Below are 20,790 nucleotides of genomic sequence, written 5' to 3' on the forward strand. Positions count from 1 at the left end.
TATTATCAGCACATTTAGCAGTTATACTAGTTACATTATGGAATTGATCCAAACGGGTCAAGGTCACAGAAAGTGAAAGGTCTTGAACTACTTTTTATTTGTGTTTTTTTGTTTGTTTGTTTGTTTGTTTGTTTATTTCTGGCATACAGGTTAGACAGGTTATATACAATTTGTATTACAGAAAAAAACATTTCACTGGGAGCTCCACGTCACTCCTGGGAGGCGGGGCGTGCAAGTGTGCAACGCAGTTTCTCAGCTGCAGCACACACACACACACACACACACACACACACATAGACAGCACAGCAGCTGAAGTGAGCAGTATTTGCTTGTGTGCTGTGCAGATGGAGGCTTCACACAGAGCACAGCAGGAGGTGAATAATGCTAAAAAGGAAATTGTAAGTATTTTTCCACTGTCTTCTTTTCAGCAGGATTTTCTCAGAATTCACTCAATAATAGACTTCAAGCTAAATTTGGATTAAAAAACCTCTAAATTGAATCTTCAGTGCAATGTAAAAGGATGACCAAGCATCTGAACTGATCCTTACTCTGATTTTTTCAGCTCATTTCAGATCTAATCATTATTACTGTTTATTATAAGGATGTATGCGTTGTTTGTGGATTTAGAGAGAGCGTACGACAGGGTGCCGAAATAGGAGTTGTGGTATTGTATAAGGAAGTCAGGTGTGAAGAGAAGTATGTGAGGTGGTGCAGGACATGTATGAGTACAGTGTGACAGCAGTGAAGTGTGCAGTAGGAACAACAGACTGGTTGAAGGTTGAGTTGGGACTGCATTAAGGATCGGCTCTGAGCCCTTTCCTGTTTGCAGTGGTGATGGACAGGTTGATGGACGAGGTCAGACAGGAGTCTCCGTGGATGTTTGGGGATGATATTGTGATTTGTGGTGAGAGTAGGGAGCAGGTGGAGAAGAGCCTGGAGAGGTGGAGGTACATGCTGGAGAGAAGGGGAATGAAAGTCAGTAGGAGTAAGACAGAGTACATGTGTGTGAATGAGAGGGAGGGCAGTGGAGGGTGCGGTTTCAGGGAGAAGAGGTGGAGAAGGTGGAGGAGTTTTTGTACATGGAGTCAACTGTGCAATGTAATGGAGAGTGTGTTAAAGCAAAATGAAGAAAAGTGTGCAGGCAGGGTGGAGTGGGTGGAAGGCCAAGGAGGTTTATAGATGTGGTGAGGGAAGACATGCAGGTAATTGGTTTAATAGAGGCAAATATAGAGGACAGGGACTGATGTTCCGCTGTGGCGAACCCTAATGGGAGAAGCTGAAAGAAGAAGAACATTATAAGGATGTGTGTGTGCTGTATATAGTGTGTCCTTATAACACTGTTCGATTCTCTCCATAACAACTAAGCCCTGTTCATTTTTCTCCTTAAATTTCACTTAATAAGCACAGAAGAAGCTTTTCCTCGAACACCTTTCATTTGAATAACTCCTAAATGACATGGGATTCGTGAGATACACGATATTCTTCTTTGTGTCTTCTTTTCTCTTCCCTTTTACACCCTTTCAGTGGTTTCTCACATTCTTTAGAGTCGAGGCTTTGAGGATCAGAAAACAGGGAACAGTTACTTTTATGGAAACAGTTGAAGGGTCTTTAAGAGTTTTAAGCAAACACAGCAGTGTCGGGCTGTGCATTTGGTACCTGGCCTTCAGTGAGGACGTACGTGACTTAATCCACCTCTTAATACCACCACTATCACGTTGAGATTATAGAAAGCATTAATACTATACAAAAACGCAATATAACAAAGCGTGGCATTACAGAGAGAGAGAAATTTCACATATGGAGGGTGAAAACCATTTTACTAAAGCAAGAAACCCAGTTAAGTCTCCGAACCTCTATACTACAACCTCAACTGTGCACCTACAACATCTGGAGCAGTTCAGTCAATATTTGTCTAATAACCTGACAAAAACATAAAACATTTTTATAAAATACAACCTACTCACCAGAGATGCAGACTCATAATCTGTAGCGCTCCTCAGTGGCTGTAATCCAGTGGTACCGCTCGTATTTACTGGTCTGGAGGTGAAGAACAAACCCTTTCCCGGGCTGAGACACACTAGCTAGCTTCGGGGTTGGCCGACCTCCTCACGATGTCTAGCTTTTCTGAAAAATGTATTTTTAAAGTATGTCCGAGAGCAAATCAATGTCTCTTTCTTTGTAGGAGTAAAAAGTTTAACTCAGATGTATTCATGTGTGCAGATCGCTATATGTTTTTTGCCAGTCATACTTGGCTGTAACAGTTTCCCTCTGACCAACCAATCAGAGGAGGGAAAAATGCTGACGCTGTTCTGGGCCAGCTAGCTGCCCTGTGAGGAGAATATGAAATCTGATTGGTTAAAGAAACAGAACCGTTGCTAATATTCTCTATGGCCAAAGAGCCAGCAGTATTAACTTTGAAGGCCCTGGGCAGATTAGATTGACATGGCAGCACATAGAGGCTGAAATCTGATTGGACAAAAAAATCCAACATCCACATCCACGTACTGGAAGCAGTGCAGCCAAGAGAAACGCTACGAAATAAAGAGCATAAACTTTTGGGAATAAATTAATACAATATTATGGAACAAATATTAGAATTTAGGTTGTAAATGTAGGTCTGTGCTTCTGATAGTGTTTAGGCAGCAGAGAAGGTTTTGCTGGCCCTGACCACACGCCACTGAAACACAGAGATCACATGGATTACATATCACAATTGATTAACTACAGCATAACCTGCAGACCTCTATCAGCTGGTGTTACAGAAAATGACCACCCACATCATACAGTATATACTCATGCTTGATTTATCCTATTTGAAAGATTGAAAAATGAAAGATTTAAATATAAAATCGAGTTTAAAATGAATTAAACACAACATACCTATGAATCAGAGCTAAATATTTGTCAAAAGCAGCTGCTTTATACTACTAAACACATTCACACTATGCATCGGAATAAACAGTATGTTGAAGATAAATCTAGTTAGCCTGCTCTCACACATCAGTACATGGACTGGCACAAAATTGATTAAATTCATTTTGATTTGTAGAGCACTTTTTAGCTTTACATAGATAAAGCAGTTATAATGTAAAAAAATAAATGAATATACACGTTTAGTGCGAAGAAGTTTGTTCCTTATAATTGTAAGTTTATCCCTAATGAGTGAGCCAGTGGTGACTGTGGCAGGGAAAATTTCCTGGAGATGGCATGAGGAAGGAAACTTGAGACATCCACCGCTGGCTTTGCACCCATTGCTTATAGGTGTGAATGTGTGCTTTCATGGTGGTAGGGTAGGTGGTGATAAGATGTTGGACTTCTGATCAAGAGGTCATGGGTTGAAATTCCAGCAGTCTTGAGCCCTTGAGCAAGGCCCTTAACCCTCAAAGCCAAATGCCATAAATGTAAATGGTGACCTGTTATTTACATATATAGCATCTATTCCATTCTATTCTAAAACCTGCATAGATTTAAGATTCACTGATTAGAATTAGCATAAACGTTGACATGGTGATTAATCAATTCAAAGAAGTGGGCATCAGATACAATTTGGCATTTGTATCACGCTATACCGTCTCTAATACATTTGCATTGGTAAAAAGTGATGTATTTATATATACAGTGAAGAAAATAAGTATTTGAACACCCTGCTATTTTGCAAGTTCTCCAGCTTAGAAATCAAGGAGGGGTCTGAAATTGTCATCGTAGGTGCATGTCCACTGTGAGAGACATAATCTAAAAAAAAAAAATCCAGAAATCACAATATATGATTTTTTAAATATTTATTTGTATGATACAGCTGCAAATAAGTATTTGAACACCTGAGAAAGTCAATGTTAATATTTGGTACAGTAGCCTTTGTTTGCAATTACAGAGGTCAAACGATTCCTGTAGTTTTTCACCAGGTTTGCACACACTGCAGGAGGGATTTTGGCCCACTCCTCCACACAGATCTTCTCTAGATCAGTCAGGTTTCTGGCCTGTCGCTGAGAAACATGGAGTTTGAGCTCCTCCAAAGATTCTCTATTGGGTTTAGGTCTGATGACTGGCTAGGCCACGCCAGAACCTTGAAATGCTTCTTACAGAGCCACTCCGCCACTCCTTGGTTATCCTGGCTGTGTGCTTCAGGTCATTGTCATGTTGGAAGACCCAGCCTCGACCCATCTTCAATGCTCTAACTGAGGGAAGGAGGTTGTTCCTCAAAATTTCGCAATACATGGCCCCGGTCATCCTCTCCTTAATACAGTGCAGTCGCCCTGTCCCATGTGCAGAAAAACACCCCCAAAGCATGATGCTACCACCCCCATGCTTCACAGTAGGGATGATGTTCTTGGGATGGTACTCATCATTCTTCTTCCTCCAAACACGTTTAGTGGTATTACGACCCAAAAGTTCTATTTTGGTCTCATCTGACCACATGACTTTCTCCCATGACTCCTCTGGATCATCCGAATGGTCATTGGCAAACTTAAGACGTGCCTGGACATGTGCTGGTTTAAGCAGGGGAACCTTCCGTGCCATGCATGATTTCAAACCATGACGTCTTAGTGTATTACCAACAGTAACCTTGGAAATGGTGGTCCCAGCTCTTTTCAGGTCATTGACCAGCTCCTTCCATGTAGTTCTGGGCTGATTTCTCACCTTAGGATCATGGAGACCCCACGAGGTGAGATCTTGCATGGAGCCCCAGTCCGAGGGAGATTGACAGTCATGTTTAGCTTCTTTCATTTTCGAATGATTGCTCCAACAGTGGACCTTTTTTCACCAAGCTGCCTGGCAATTTCCCCGTAGCCCTTTCCAGCCTTGTGAAGGTGTACAATTTTGTCTCTAGTGTCTTTGGACAGCTCTTTGGTCTTGGCCATGTTAGTAGTTGGATTCTTACTGATTGTATGGGGTGGACAGGTGTCTTTATGCAGCAAACGACCTCAAACAGGTGCATCTAATTTAGGATAATAAATGTAGTGGAGGTGGACATTTTAAAGGCAGACTAACAGGTCTTTAAAGGTTCAGAATTCTAGCTGATAGACAGGTGTTCAAATACTTATTTGCAGCTGTATCATACAAATAAATAGTTAAGATATCATATATTGTGATTTCTGGATTTTTTTTTTTAGATTATGTCTCTCACAGTGGACATGCACCTACGATGACAATTTCAGACCCCTCCATGAATTCTAAGTGGGAGAACTTGCAAAATAGCAGGGTGTTCAAATACTTATTTTCCTCACTGTAATTATCAGTAGCTGTACAATACTTTTATTGTTTAGAAAGTGACCAATAGTTTGTGACTATTATATGTAAACTGGGGAAGGGTTCTCCTCGCTAAACTGTTTCTCAAGTACGCACTGCTGATATGACGTATCACAACGCTACGGAGATCGAGGCGTGTCTTGAGAGTCACAAAGAATACAGATTAACATGGCAGAGGTAGAGCTGCATCTTAATGGAGACAGAACAGGAAAATATAAAGTTTTATTTAATCTTTTTTTCTTTTTTTTTTCCTGTTTACAAAGGCCTATTTGTGAAAGGGCCATGTGTTAGAGGTCAGAAGGCAATTAAGAAAATGTTTGATTTGCTGCCTGTCTGAACCACAGAAACAAAAGCGAACTATCTGTACCATTGTAAATTGTATAAAATCATATTTTTTTCATTGCGTCGCATTGAAATAAATCAAATCGGAATCGGATTGCAATGCATCGTAATGCGGGTGAATCACATCGGAGATGCTTCATATGTATATTTAATGTACCGTATTATTGGCTACGCTTCGAAATGCGAAATGCATCAGCCTCAGTAATGAAGATGCACATCCCTGGAATAGAGTGCTTGTCAGACTGAAGTGGAACCTGATGTGGTTTTCTGCTGTTTCACCCTACTGAAGGTTTTGCCTGTTGTTTATTCTGAGATGCCTTTCTACTTAACACAAATATAAAGAGTGATTATTAGATTTACATGCAGCCTTCCGATCAGCTCAGAGCAATCTGGCCATTTTTCTCTGGTCTCTTTCATCAGCATTTTGATCCACAGTACTGATGCTTACTGAATGCTTTCATTTTGTTTTTTGGAAACTACTGCATCTAAAATAAATGCTGGATATTCAGTTCTTTATGGGAACTTGTACAGTGTGCAAAGAACCTTAATAAAGAGCTGTATTGTTTAAACCAGAGGTCCCAAACCACAAGAATGTTCCTGGGAAAAAGTCTATAGATATGACTCTGTATTATTTATTGTACATTTTGCCCTATAAGAGACATTACCTAAACTTGTCAGAGTCTAATTATATATCTCAGACCTTCGGTCAGCCTTATGCTTCATTTCCTTTGTAGCAGCTTTAATTCAATCAGTCACATTGATCACAAGCAGAGCAGAGCCTAGAAATGAAATTGAAAAACTGATGTCTAATAATAGTTTTTTGCAATTACATTAAAAAAATCTGCTCACATAGATTATGTACATTATATGGACACACGTTTGTGGACACCTGGCTATAAGATTGGTATGTGCTTTTTGAACATTCCATTCCACATTTACACATACACAACATACCCGTTCTACATTTGCCATTAAAATAACCTCCATTATTTTGGTAAGATGTTCCACTAGATTTTGGATTGGGCTTGTGGATATTTGTGCTCCTTCAGGGTTCCACAAGGAAGCCTGGGATGCAGTTAGCATTCCAATTCATCCCAAAGGATTTTAATAGGGTTGAGGGCTCTGTAGCAGAAGATCTTCTAAACCACCCTATGTAAACCGTATCTTTAAGGAGCTGGTTTTATGCACAGGGGCATCATCATGCTGGAACAAGTCTAAGGCTTATAGCTCAAGTAAAGGAAAAAGGTTCATCCTACCAAATCCAAAGACTTTGTATAGAATTGTGTCTCCAACATTGTAGTAACAGTTTGGGGAAGAACCACATATGGCTGGAAAAGTCAGTGTCCAAATACACTGTATGTATAGTGTAGAGTACATTTGAAAGAAGAATTTGTTCAGTTATTTATGGTGGAATGCAAATAATATTTAACTTTTAGTTGCACACTGTCCTGCCTGCGTGGAATGACAACCACCTAGTCATTATTTATAATGACCGTGACATGCAAACGGGTTGTTCCTTTCGTCCATGTTGCTTTTGGAATTAGAATAAATAAATAGTTTCTTGCATGCTAAGCTCCTAACTATTACGACAGTGTTTTAGTGGCACATAAAAAAAAATAGAAAAATCTAAGATCACAAGATTAAAGTCGTAGCAATGATATAATAAAGTAGAAATATTTTTTCTTACAAAAATTACGAGAATAAATTCAAAATAGGTTGAGAATAAAGTCATAGAACTCGTTGTTTTCATAAAATGGATGGGGAGGATTTGGATAAATCCCACATTAGGTTGGGATTCTTTGTCTTTGGAACATCAGCAGTCATGTAGAAGAAACATTAGACAGAACTTGAGAAAATTGCCTCTTTTGTGCAGTCTGAAATGGTGAACAGTGGTCAGTTCCAAAGATAGTTATATCTGCGTGCTATTTGAAAAGGGAATGATGTTTCTCAAGAGACTAAGAGGATGATGATAAAAGAAATCGACCCTTAAAGAGTTGTGACTTCTTTCTCAAAATATTATGGCTTTATTCTTATATTGCAACGACTTTTATATCGTAAATTAAGATTTTTGGAAAATTTTGTACGTGACACTAAAACGCCATTGTATCTAACCATAACTGAGGATACACTGAGAAAAAATGCCTGAAAAAACAAAACAATAACGATATAATTCGATCATAATATATGCAAATCTACAGCGTAATTTCTTATATTATCGGAATGAATATTAATTGCAGGAGCTGTGTTACGCTGTGTTGTCCTGACGGTACAGAGACAATCGGTGTGCTCAAAAGGAATGATTTTTTTTTTTTTTGCGGATAAACATTCAGGCTTAAAGGCACATTCAAGGCATTTTTTTGACTGCATGCACATTAAAATGGAATGCAAACCTGTTCATCAGTCAGTGACATTTACACAAAAAACACTTGAGTGCATTAGTAGAGTACATTCAAATAATAATAAAAAAAAAGAAAAAAAAAAGATTTATAATAACTATTTTGTAAAATCTAAATTGTATGGATGAACATGTACTTCATGTCAGTATTTTCCCTCAAGCCATCATGTTTTCTCCTCAACACACTGAACTGTTCTGTACAAAACTCACACACTCAACTGTGTGTTACCGAACTGAACTCAATTCATTCCACCACCCATATTAGATTTACATTTAATCATATTAAACTGTTTACATGATGTTTTGCACCCCTTGAAATGCTGCTACTGCAGTTTTTGCACAACATTGTCTTCAAGTGTTTGTGTATCTCTCCCACACTGTCTTGAGTTGTTTGTCTGCACTGTGTTTTGTCTGCACTGTTTGCACTCGATTGCACGTGATGCACTTTTAAAGTGAGGACACTTACTTTAGTCCTTAGCTTTGTGTTCTACTATGTAGCTCTATTTTGTGTGATGAAGCACCAGGGTTCTGGAGGAACATTGTCTTATTTTAATGTGTACTACGTCAGCTATATATGGTAGAAATAACAATAAAAGCATCTTGACTTGACTTGAAGTATAAATCGAATCAGTTGTTTTAATTGTAATATGTCATTTAGGGTTTTTTTTATCATTTGTTTTTAGTATTTTTTGTTGTTAAACATAATAACATGCTAAACAAAATGTTGCAACTGGTATATAAGAAAACCTAGTCTTATCAATGTGGCTTGACTGTTCTTCAGAGTGGTGTCGAGAACATTACACAAACAGTAACAGTAAAAAAAAACAGTAGAAATCTCATCCACATACATTCTACTGATATTATCTATCTATCTATCTATCTATCTATCTATCTATCTATCTATCTATCTATCTATCTATCTATCTATCTATCTATCTATATGTCTGTCTGTCTGTCTGTCTGTCTGTATTTTGACAGACACATGCATGTTCCTTTTGCTTATATGCAATTAAGTACATACTGTAACAGTATTCATTTATCATACTGTCACCTTAGGCAATAACAGTAGGTTTTGGATCAAATATATGAAGCTCTGTAATGTTCCGCTTCACACGTTTCTGTTTATATTTGAGAACATTATATACATGTAGGTTAACCTTCCTCTTATTTTAGCTTTCTGTTACTATCTCTTATGTTAAGTCGGTTATGACCCATGTCTTAAATCAGCCCTAAAATACCCTCAAAACAATTATTTATCATCCAATATGTTTCTTACCTCTTGGTAAGGCTTCCTTATCCATGAAAAGATTGGTTTGAATATTTTTGGTGTGGCCCCCTGGGCCTTACTTTTGACAGTATACCTCTTATTTTCAGTCAAAAAAATGGTAAAAAAAAAAAAAAAAAGTGAACCTTAAGATAATTATTTTAATAAATAAAAGATTATGTTAACTGACTATTACTTAGAGTTATTAGAATACCTCTTAAACAAATTTCTTTTATTTATTTTTTTATTTGTAATATTAACTATAGTAACATCTATGGTGTTACAGATCAAGTTTGACCCATATATCTTTATATATTTATACTTCATGGAAAAGACAAAAAAATTGTCTTTTTCAAAAATAGAACTTTATTATATACAGTGAGGAAAATAAGTATTTGAACACCCTGCTATTTTGCAAGTTCTCCCACTTAGAAATCATGGCGGGGTCTGAAATTGTCATCGTAGGTGCATGTCCACTGTGAGAGACAGGAACCCTTTGACCTCTGTAATTGCAAACAAAGGCTACTGTACCAAATGTTAACATTGACTTTCTCAGGTGTTCAAATACTTATTTGCAGCTCTATCATGCAAATAAATAGTATAAAAATCATACATTGTGATTTCTGGATTTTCTTTTTTAGATTATATCATTGAGACCCCATGAGGTGAGATCTTACATGGAGCCCCAGTCCGAGGGAGATTGACAGTCATGTTTAGCTTCTTCCATTTTCTAATGATTGTTTCAACAGTGGACCCTTTTTCACCAAGCTGCTTGGCAATTTCCCCGTAGCCCTTTCCAGCCTTGTGGAGGTGTACAATTTTGTCTCTAGTGTCTTTGGACAGCTCTTTGGTCTTGGCCATGTTAGTAGTTGGATTCTTACTGATTGTATGGGGTGGACAGGTGTCTTTATGCAGCTAACGACCTCAAACAGCTGCATCTAATTTAGGATAATAAATGTAGTGGAGGTGGACATTTTAAAGGCAGACTAACAGGTCTTTGAGGGTCAGAATTCTAGCTGATAAACAGGTGTTCATATACTTATTTGCAGCTGTATCATACAAATAAATAGTTTAAAAATCATATATTGTGATTTCTGGATTTTTTGTTTTTTAGATTATGTCTCTCACAGTGGACATGCACCTACAATGACAATTTCAGACCTGTCCATGATTTCTAAGTGGGAGAACTTGCGAAATAGCAGGGTGTTCAAATACTTATTTTTCTCACTGTATATTACAAAATGAAAAGCAGAACAAGTAATAATACAAAGTGTAGTTTTGCAGGGTCAAACAAACAACAATTGTAATGGTATACAGCAGTGGAAAACTTGCAAGCTTGTGGGGTGTGTTGTTTACTACATCTTTAACATGTCTTTTATTGTCTTTAGTAGTTGCTATTAAGTGTGCTGATGATTGTGTTTGGGCTGTGTAATGCACATTGTTTTCAGGTGGTGATTCGTTTTGTCTTTGACAAAGCAGACGAGCATTTAACACTGCTGTTTCAGCAGGCAACACCTTTCCCTTTGCCTCCTTAAATGTAAGCGTAGGTTCAGCCAATATGTAGTGCTTTATCCACAACCCTGCATACGTCTAACTGATCTCCAAAAACGCAGTGCACAGACAAAAGTTGAAGCTCAGCAATATAGTTTGAGATGCTTTGATTAGGTTTCTGCTTACAATCGTGAAACTGAAAACGTTGGACGATATCTGATGGTGCTGGTTTGCAATGACGTTTAAGGCAGCTACAATGCTGGCATAATTCACCGCCGAGGGCTTTTTACACACACCTAAACTTCTACAAGGAACACCACCCACCATTGCACAACCTTTCCAGGAGTCCTAGTAACATCCTCCCAGTTCTCTTAAAGGAACCCCACCATTGCAATACTTAAACCAATACACTACAATTAATATAGACAGTCCCGGACGATTATTGATAAAACCCGCTGCTGTAGTCAACGTGAATGTACACTTAACACGGTAACGTGGCGAGGTGCTAATGCAGTGACTGAGGAAGATTTTAAAAGAGATAAGGTAATGATCTGAAATAGCTTCAGACTGTGGAATGGACTACTTTTTTATTTTTTTCAATCCAAATGTTAATAACAAATCAAGAGTGTGTCCACCACTAAGAGTGGGTCTTATAACATTCTGATTAATTCCAACTGAATCTAGATTGAACACAACTGCTGCTCTAAAGGAGTCTTCCTGATTATCAAAATGAATATTTAAGTCACCAACAATTACTGCTTTGTCTAAAGAAGGAGCAAGATTTGTGATGAAATCTGCAAATTCTATGAGAAAATCAGAGTAGGGCCCTGGGGGTCTATAAATAAAAAGTGTCCTGCTTTTGGACACTTTGGATATTTTATGGACACTTTGGATATTTTATGTTGGTGTAAAGAACTGCAAATGTTTTACATTTGTGTTTAGTTTTTTGTGTGAAGCTTAGATTATTATTATTATAAATAGCTGCGACTCCACCTCCTCTGCCATTTAGACGGGGTTGGTGTATGTAACTATACCCAGGAGAACTCGCTTTATTAAATGCTACATATTCATTCGGGTAAATTCACGTTTCTGTCAAACACATTATATTAAACTCCTGGTCAGTAATGATTTTGTTTATATTCTGCGCTTTTGGCGTGAGAGATCTAATATTTAACAATCCTATCTTTAGAGCAGAGGCGCTGGCTGTGCATTCAGTCCTATTTAATTTCATGTTTATTAAGGTTACTTAAACAGACTTTCTGACAATTTCTACATTTTGGTTTCGCTCGGGGGAAAGACACAGTCTTAATATGGTGGATCCTGAGTGACAACTTTTTTAGGTTTCTCAGCGGGTGCTTCATTCAAGAGAGCAAACCTTTTGGACAAATGAAGAGGAGAGGAATGGTGCTTACGTGGGTGAGCCTTAGAGGAGCCAACAGAAAGTAGAGAAAAAACTGTAAAAATGTAAACGCCGATACAAACACGAAAACGCAAACGAAAAATCAACAGTAAGCTATGTCACACGCAGTGGAGAGGAATAAGTGTAGCTGCTGTTCATAATATTAACAAGCACATGTTAATAATGGGCATTTGATCAGATGTACTGGAGCACAAGGTTATGATATGTGATGTGTGTTATGTGTAGTACTCACTAAAAAGATACGTCTTTAATCTCCGCTTAAACTGGGAGAGTGTGTCTGAGCCCCAGGAAAACTATTCCAAAGTTTACGAGCTAAATGTGAGAATGTTCTACCGCCATTAATGGACTTTGCTATTCTAGGAACTACTAGAAGTACAGAGTTTTGAGATCTGAGAGAGTGTAAATGATTGTAGCATATTAGAAGGATGGGAAGAAACATGAAAGCCAAACCATTTAGGGCTTTGTAAGTAAGTAGCAATAGTTTGTAGTCGATTCGAGACTTAAAAGGTAGCCAGTGTAGGGATGGTATGTTTGTTATATGGTGATATTTTCCATATCCACCATGTGAGAACTCAGAGGTTTGGCTGCTGCATTCTGGACTAACTGTAGTTTGTTTATTAATGATGCAGGACAACCACCTACTAATGTATTACAATAGTCCAGTCTGGAGGTCATAAGTGCATGGACGAGCTTTTCTGCATCAGATAGAGACAACGTTTCTTAGCTTAGCAATATTTCAAAGGTGGCAGAAGGCTGATTTGTAATATGGGTGATATGATTTTCAAAAGTTGCTGTCTAATAACTCCGAGGTCTTTTACCGTAAAGTAGTAGTTACCAGAGGTGGCAAAAGTACACACATCCATTACTTAAGTAGAAGTACAGATACTCATGTTTTAAAATACTCGGGTAAAAGTTGAAGTACTGATTATACCTTTTTACTTAAGTGAAAGTAAAGAAGTCTTGGCTCTGACATGTACTTAAGTAAAAAGTAGTTATTACTTCTACATGTTTTAGTTGTTTATTGGACCTCACATCATATTAATATTTGACAGACAGACAGATAAATAGTGTAGATAAATATAGATCATATTTACAGCATGTGATATATATGTAAGCATATGTACAGTGATTAAATATAAAGGCTATAACAGTGCAGAGACGTGTGGACATCATTAAGAGCCTTTGCTATGTTTCCACACGGACAGTTAATAAGGTGATACCGGAGAAAGTGCACCTCTTCAAGTCAAGAAGCTTTTATATATATATATATATATATATATATATATATATATATATATATATATATATATATATATATATATATATATATACAGTGCCCTCCACAATTATTGGCACACCTGTTTAAGATGTGGCCGTGGACTTCTAAAAATTCTCCTTTTTTTTAAAACAACATAGAACCCAAATGCAAAAAGAGAAAATCCAACCTTTATTTAAGTACATTACTTTGGTGGTAAAAAAAATCACACATTTAGAAAAAAAAAAAAAACTTGAAATCATGTGTGCCACAATTATTGGCACCCCTAACAATTCCTCTGAAAAATTAAATTTTTTTTTAAATATATATTTTTCTGTAGTTGCTAAGGTTGGTCAGGGTATCTAGGGACTTTTAATTAGTAATTCATGATTTCCTGTTTCCCTGGGGTATAAATATGACGTTACACAGAGGCCTAATTCTCTTACCCATTTGTCAACATGGCAAAGACAAGAGAACACACTATTCAAATAAGGCAGATGTGTGTCGACCTTCATAAGTCAGGCAATGGCTACAAGAAAATAGCCACTCGCCTTAACTTGCCGGTATCTACATTATGAGGAAAACCCACAAAACGCCCTCCAGAGGATGAATTGTGTAAAACATGAGGGATTTGGTGTTTCATTTGAGACTTTGTGCAAAAATAAAACAAAAGTTTACTGATTAAAATTATTTTTCGGTGGAGTTTATTTATTTATTTTATATCTAAGAAAGGAGGGACGTCGTGAATAAGTGTATGTTTTGCTGGAGGTTTTAATTTCGCCTCTTTATATTTAGTTATTTATTTATGTATTTATACTTTTTATAAAAATGGTAAAAACAGAAATGCGCGCTGAATTGATGGCATGTTAATAACATCTAGTGCCGTTTACAATCATTTTAATTTTGACATATATATATATATATATATATATATATATATATATATATATATATATATATATATATATATATATATATATATTAATACAAAACGAATTAAAAATGTTGTTACCTAATGAATGTATCCAGGCTGAAGATCCACATATAGAACACAAGCAGAGAAAAGATGATGATGATCATGAATGTGTCTGTTCTCTGTCATGTTTACATCACTGACTCCCTCTGTCTCATCCACATTAACCCCAAACTTCTTACTGCCTTCTGAAATGGATTTGGTCTCGGACATACTAAAAAATATTTAAAAAAAACTAGTTGCGGTTGTAGTGTAAAGGTTTGGATTTGTCTTAACTGGGTTTCTTGCTTTAGTAAAATGGTATTCACCCTCCATACGTGAAATTCCTCTCTCTCTCTGTTATATTGCATTTTTGTATAGTATTGATGGTTTCTGTAATTGCGATGTGATAGTGGTGGTATTAAGAGGTGTATTAAGTCGGGTAAGTCCTCACTGGAGGTCCAGATACCAAATGCACGGCCCGCCACTGGTTGAACATATATAAGGACACATAGATCACATGATTTTAAAAGAATTATTATGTCCGGTACAATGTGATAGAAGGGTATCTGCAGGGGTGAAAGGGAAAGTTTATAAGATGGTGGTCTAGAGACAGTGGCACTGACAAAAAAACAGATGCTGCGATTTCCAACAGGAGTGACGAGGATGGAGAGGATTAGAAATGAGTTTATTAGGCAGATTGTGAAACTTGACTTGAAGTTTAGAAGATAAGGTCAGAGAAGCTAAAATGAGATGTTTTGTTCATGTTAAGAGGAAGGACATATCGGTGGAGGAATGTTGAGGATGGAGGAAAAGGGGAAGGAGGAGGTTTATGGATGTAATGAGGGCATGTAGGTGCAGGTGGTTGGTTTGAAAGATGCAGAAGTAGTGGACAGAGTGGTATGAAGACGGATGATCAGCTGTGATGACCCCTAACAGGAGCAGCTGAAAGAAGAAGAAGAAAAAGAAGATGATGCAGATGATTCGGGAGCTCAACCTTTCTTTGTGAAGGTGGTGTTACAGTTGACATATCTGACCCATTCCATGTTTACTTAATTCATCTTTTTTTATATCATTGTTCAGAAAGCTAATCATACAGAATTTTAATTATTTTATTCCGCACTGCTTTTCACTATGCAAATAAATGCTTGCTTAACCTGACACTCTTCCACGTCAGAATGAAAGACAAACATCCATACATACACAAACACTCCACATGCTGCCAATGTCTCATTGTCATTTATGTTTTCTGTTTCGCATCCTTTCTTTTCTAAATAATGTATGCATGATTGTGAGTATATACACACACACACACACACACACACACACACACACACACACACACACATTACATGGACAAAAATATTGTGACATCTGACTTTTCCGGCCATATTTGGTTCTTCTTCCCCAAACTCTAAAAGTTCCCTTCACTTGAAATAGGAAACCCAAACCGGTTCCTGCATAACAATGTTTTTTGTGCACAAAGTCAGCTCCATGAAGATATGCTTTACTTGGGTTGGAGTGGAAGATCTTGAGTGGTCTGCTATAGAGCTCTATAACCCTATTGAATACGTCTGGGCTGCATTGGAACCCTCACCTCCTCCCACTAAATCAGTACCTGACTTTTCTAACACCCTGGTGGAACCACAAATCCCCACTCAGTATAGTGGAACATTTTCCCAGGGCAGTAAAGAGTCTTATAAAAGCAAATGTGGAATAGGATGTTCAAGAAGTACATAATTTTATGGTCAGGTGTCCACAAACTTTTATCTATATATTGTGCATCCTCAAGAGTGGAACAATATACCAAATGATATAGTCTTTTTGTATTAAATCCTGCAGTCAAGGAGACAGTGATGTACAGTATTATTCTTGGATTTTTGGTGTATTATTCTGTAGTCCAAACTTAAACATGAAGTCACTTGTGCAGGTTGAGACAGAAAAAAGCGTAAGAGAACTATTTTGATCTGATTGCTCAGGACTAAGATCATTGTGTTTATGTAAGTCGCTTGCCGTGGCTAGCCCTCACTCACTTCTGCATAATAAAGCACAAGACTTAAGCAAATCTTCAAATGAATACAAGCAAATTACAGTATTCACCCATTATCTATTTAATCTGGCACCAGACAGTGTTTTTTTTTCTTTCTTTCATTTAATAAGTGTCTTCAGGTGGGAGAGACTGTCTACAAGAAGGACAAATTAACAATGGTGTTGAAGAGAATAAAAACAAGAAAGCGATTTACTTCTGTTTATTTAATATAATTGCTTTTACTTGTCACATATACATTACAGCACAGTGAAATTCTTTCTGGCTCAGAAGCCGGGTCAGAGTGCAATGCAAGTTCAGCTATGATACGGGACCCCTGGAGCTCAGAGAGTTAAGGGTCTTGCTTAAAGGTCCAAGAAGGCAACTTGGCGATACCAGGGCTTGAACCTCTGACCTTCTGATCAGTAAAGTTCCCCCATAAAATATACCAGGAAGCTTCCCACCACTTCCCGCATATACCAGGAAGCTGGAAGCTGGGGTCAGAGCACATGGTCAGCCATTGTACAGCACCCCTGGAGCAGAGAGGGTTATGTACCTTGCTCAAGGGCTCAACAGTGGCAGCCTGGCAGTGGATTTACCACTGGAACACCACTGCCCTAATAAAGAGAATAATAAAGCAGGAATAAAGCAAGTTTAGTAGACCATCAGATTGGAGTTCCACCTCACCAGCCTGAAGATCCATAAAGTTTCCTTTTGAGTCTGGTTCCTTCAGGGTTTCTTCTTCATGTCATCTCAGGAAGTTTTTCTTCATCACAGTTGCCATTGGCTCCCTCATCGGGGATAAACTTACAAATTACAAAAACATGCAAAAACTTACAAAAACATGTTAACTTTTATTTTAATTAATTTTTATCAGTGGTGACAGAATGCAGTCGGGGTCATTTTCATTTAAATGGCATGAAAATAAAATAGACAAGAAAAAAAAAGACAGTAAAACAGCATCAATATTTAAAATTCCTGGCTCTTTATATTCCCATGGTAAATGTGTGTTTTCTTGTGTGGCTTTGGTTTTTAGGACTTTATAGTTGCTTTAGGGAAGATATGTGAAAAATTATGTGCTTAAATGGGTATGCTTAAATAAATTTTAACTCCACCCATTTACCCAAAGCTCCGCCCCAAAACAACATTACAATGACTGTCGTTCACCTGCTTGTATGCAAAATTACCATTCAAATTATAAAAGTAATTATAAATAATGTAGGCGTGGAGGGGTGTTGTGGGTGTGTGTCAATGAAATGACTGGCTGCTTTGAGACAATATTTGTTGTGAAAAGCGCTATAGAAATAAACTTGACTTGACTTGACTTGAGGACAATGCAAAAGAGGAAAAAAAAAACTGGACCAGATAACAGGTTTCCAAACTGCAATTTTTTTTTTTTAAATACACTTGTTCTTACATTATGGCTAATTTCTATACATTTTCATCTATTATCTGTACTAGTAAGAAATTAAATATATTAACTATTGCTATTGCCTTGTTGAGGGGAAAAAGTACAACTTTACACTCTCTCATTACAACTGAGGCGGTTTAATGCACCTTGTGTAACTCCGAGGCTGAAATCCAGCACTGCTCAGGCCCGACCTGAGAAGTAAATTCTGATTGAAACAAGTTTGTAATAAATGGATCAGGTGCAAATTACAAGGCAGTTTGACACCAGTTTAGTTTTGCATGTGTACATGTTCAGGAATATGCATTACGTGTTGTCTAATATTGTAATAAATAGTCATCTCAACAATTTAAGTGTATAGTGAGTGTACGCAGATATATCAGCGTTACCCTTCCATTCTGTTAAGGACAAATAGGAACATAGAACTGTAGGAAACATGGTAGCAGTGGTGCTTTCTGAGGACTTAGAGCATATACCCTGAATAGCCACAAAAGCCCTAAAGCTGCCTGAGAAGTATGATCAAGAAAAGTGAAAGCACAATATAAATAACACTGCAAGCAACAATTTACACAATTAGTTGTCAGCACTACTTCATATCAGTTGCAGTTCCATTTATAGTAGATGTACCATATAACATTATGTCTACCAAATAGCAATGCCAAGACAATGTATTGCCAGGTACACAGCTAGCTATAGGCATGTGGGCTATTTTTTTATTCAAGCATTCAGTCAGTCAGAATGTTCAATGTTTCTACTGGTTGCGAAAACATCTTTGAAGCCAACACGATTCCAATTTTTAAAAAAGTAGGACGTTGTGACTGATCTGTCATTGAAAAATCATTTAGTAATGATAAATGTACTGTTTATGCCTAAATACAAAGCTACAAAAAAACTACTCTTTCCTGTTTGATCAGAGCTGTAGGGCAATTATTGCATGTTATATGATGATTGACAGCAGTGTCTCCCTGGCAACATCAACAACTTGCTGGAAGCACAAATTCAGAGGTGGTAATTACATTTCGTTCAGTGAGAAAAGGTCTGATAAAGTGGTAGCTCAGTAGTTAAGGCTCTTTTCAAGAAGTTGGTGGTTGAAGCCCCACTATTGCCAAACTTCTGCTCTTGAGACTTTCAGCAAGGCCCTTAACCCTCTGTGCTCCAGGGGTGCTGTATCATGGCTGTATCGGTGGCCATCTTAACTTTTTTTCCATGCCACTCGGTATTTAAGCACATCAAAGACATTTACTCAGGTACAGATTACCTCACTATTCTCTGACAGAATAATCTTGCCTTGCATCGTGTTCTTCAATAGAATAATTCGTCCCTGTTCCTGCCAATGCCTATCGTCCTGACAGAATAATCTGGCCAAACGTGGACCACGCGGATGTACCAAACCATTGGGCTTGCCCCGCCTCAAACACAAGGGAGGAATACAATGTTTCTTGGTCAGGGTGAAATCAGAAGACTTAGAATTAGGAATTATTAAATTAGAAATTAGGAAATGCTGTTTGGTAGCCTTTACATCACCTGTAAAGAATACAGAAATACAGTCTTAGCAGTTCAAAGAAATGGAGAAAGCTGTGTGTTGCAGGGGTTTATTCACTAAATATGAATTATTGCTATGATATTCATAGAATATCATAGACTGTCTTTTACCTATCTGTCATCTGTATATACACTGTATAACTTTTGTACAGTTGTGCATACAATGTTCCTTTCTCATACTGTAAATTTATGTATCCCATATTTCTTTATATATTATGCCTTATACAAGTTAAAGGAGCACTGACCTCAAGCTTACTTTTGTTGTTTGGTTTGTGCAGCAAGATAACGATCCGAAACCCACCACCAAGTTCACTTCTGAATAGCTAAAATTAATTTGGAGTGGCCTAGTCAAAGTCCAGACTTAAATCCGATTGATATGCTGTAGCATAAACTTAAACAGGCCGTTCATGCTCAAAAACCCCCCAATGTGGCTGAATTAAAACAATTCTGTAAGGAAGAATGGGCCGAAATTCTAAAGGACTCAATGGCAGTTTATTAAACACTTAATTACAGTTGTTGCTGCCACACAACCAGTTATTAAGGTTTGGGGGGGAATTACTTTTCACATAGGGCATATCAGGTTTAGGCAGCTTTTTTTACTTAATAAATAAAATCATTAGTTAAACCTAGCATTTTTTATTTACTCTGGTTCTTTTTGTGTAATATTACTTACTATTAATTCAAATATTGGAAAAACTTACAAACAGGAAAATCTTTTTCACAACACTGTATATGTTTTTATTTGTACAGTTTGTGTCCTGAAGGGGGAGCTGTAAAAAGGGTTATGATTGAAGGCTGGGTTACAGTGTGACCTCGCCTCTGCCATGTAATATGATCGGTATTTACTTTGACACACAGAACATGCTCAGACTATCAGCAAGCAACATCCAGATGTCTAGTCTGAGGTAAGGTCCAAAACTCTACGTCTGCTGAGGCGGCCTTTGTTAAATAATAATTGAAGTTTAATTTATGCTTTTTTATGTCTATTATTCTGTGCGGATGTGGATGTGGGTCTACCTGAAGGATTTTATTAATATAAATGATTGATTACAGTTTTAATTAGTGTTCTGAAGCTCGTCTGTGAAGGACAGGAGTGTAGATGTTCTTTTTGTTTTAAAGCCGGTCTAGAATTTTAAAAAGGAACTACAACAAGAAGGCCAGGTAATCTAATGCTATCAGTGTGTGTGTGTGTGTGTGTTTGTGTGTGTGTGTGTGTGTGTGTGTGTGTGTGTGTGTGTGTAACAACAGCCTTATACCTATATCCAATCACATTACAAATATAACTGTTATGTACAGAGCAGCTATAATAATATTGATAATAATAATAATTATAATTATTATATAATATTCAGTTATAGAACATAGTTAAAAAAAACACATTTTATTAAAGCCATTAAACGCTTAGATAGAATGCGCATATATGTGTATATTGATAAATATTTTTGAGG

At 37.3% G+C, this 20,790-nt stretch overlaps 1 protein-coding gene across 3 annotated transcripts in view; it reads left to right on the forward strand.

Moving 5' to 3' along the window:
* Positions 1 to 305: 305 nt before the first annotated feature.
* Positions 306 to 20,790, forward strand: part of tuft1b (tuftelin 1b) — a 57,125-nt gene continuing 36,640 nt past the window's right edge. For 2 of the 3 annotated variants that reach the window (XM_046844333.1, XM_046844334.1), the window contains exon 1: positions 306 to 398. In XM_046844333.1, the coding sequence (XP_046700289.1) occupies positions 345 to 398 (54 nt within the window). In that variant the 5' untranslated portion in view covers positions 306 to 344. Of the gene's footprint in view, positions 399 to 15,305; positions 15,378 to 20,790 lie in introns of all 3 variants that reach the window. The other variant, XM_046844332.1, reaches the window with a different exon arrangement.

This window comes from Silurus meridionalis, chromosome 29 (genome assembly GCF_014805685.1).
Source record: "Silurus meridionalis isolate SWU-2019-XX chromosome 29, ASM1480568v1, whole genome shotgun sequence".
In the NCBI taxonomy this organism is placed as follows: Eukaryota; Metazoa; Chordata; class Actinopteri; order Siluriformes; family Siluridae; genus Silurus; species Silurus meridionalis.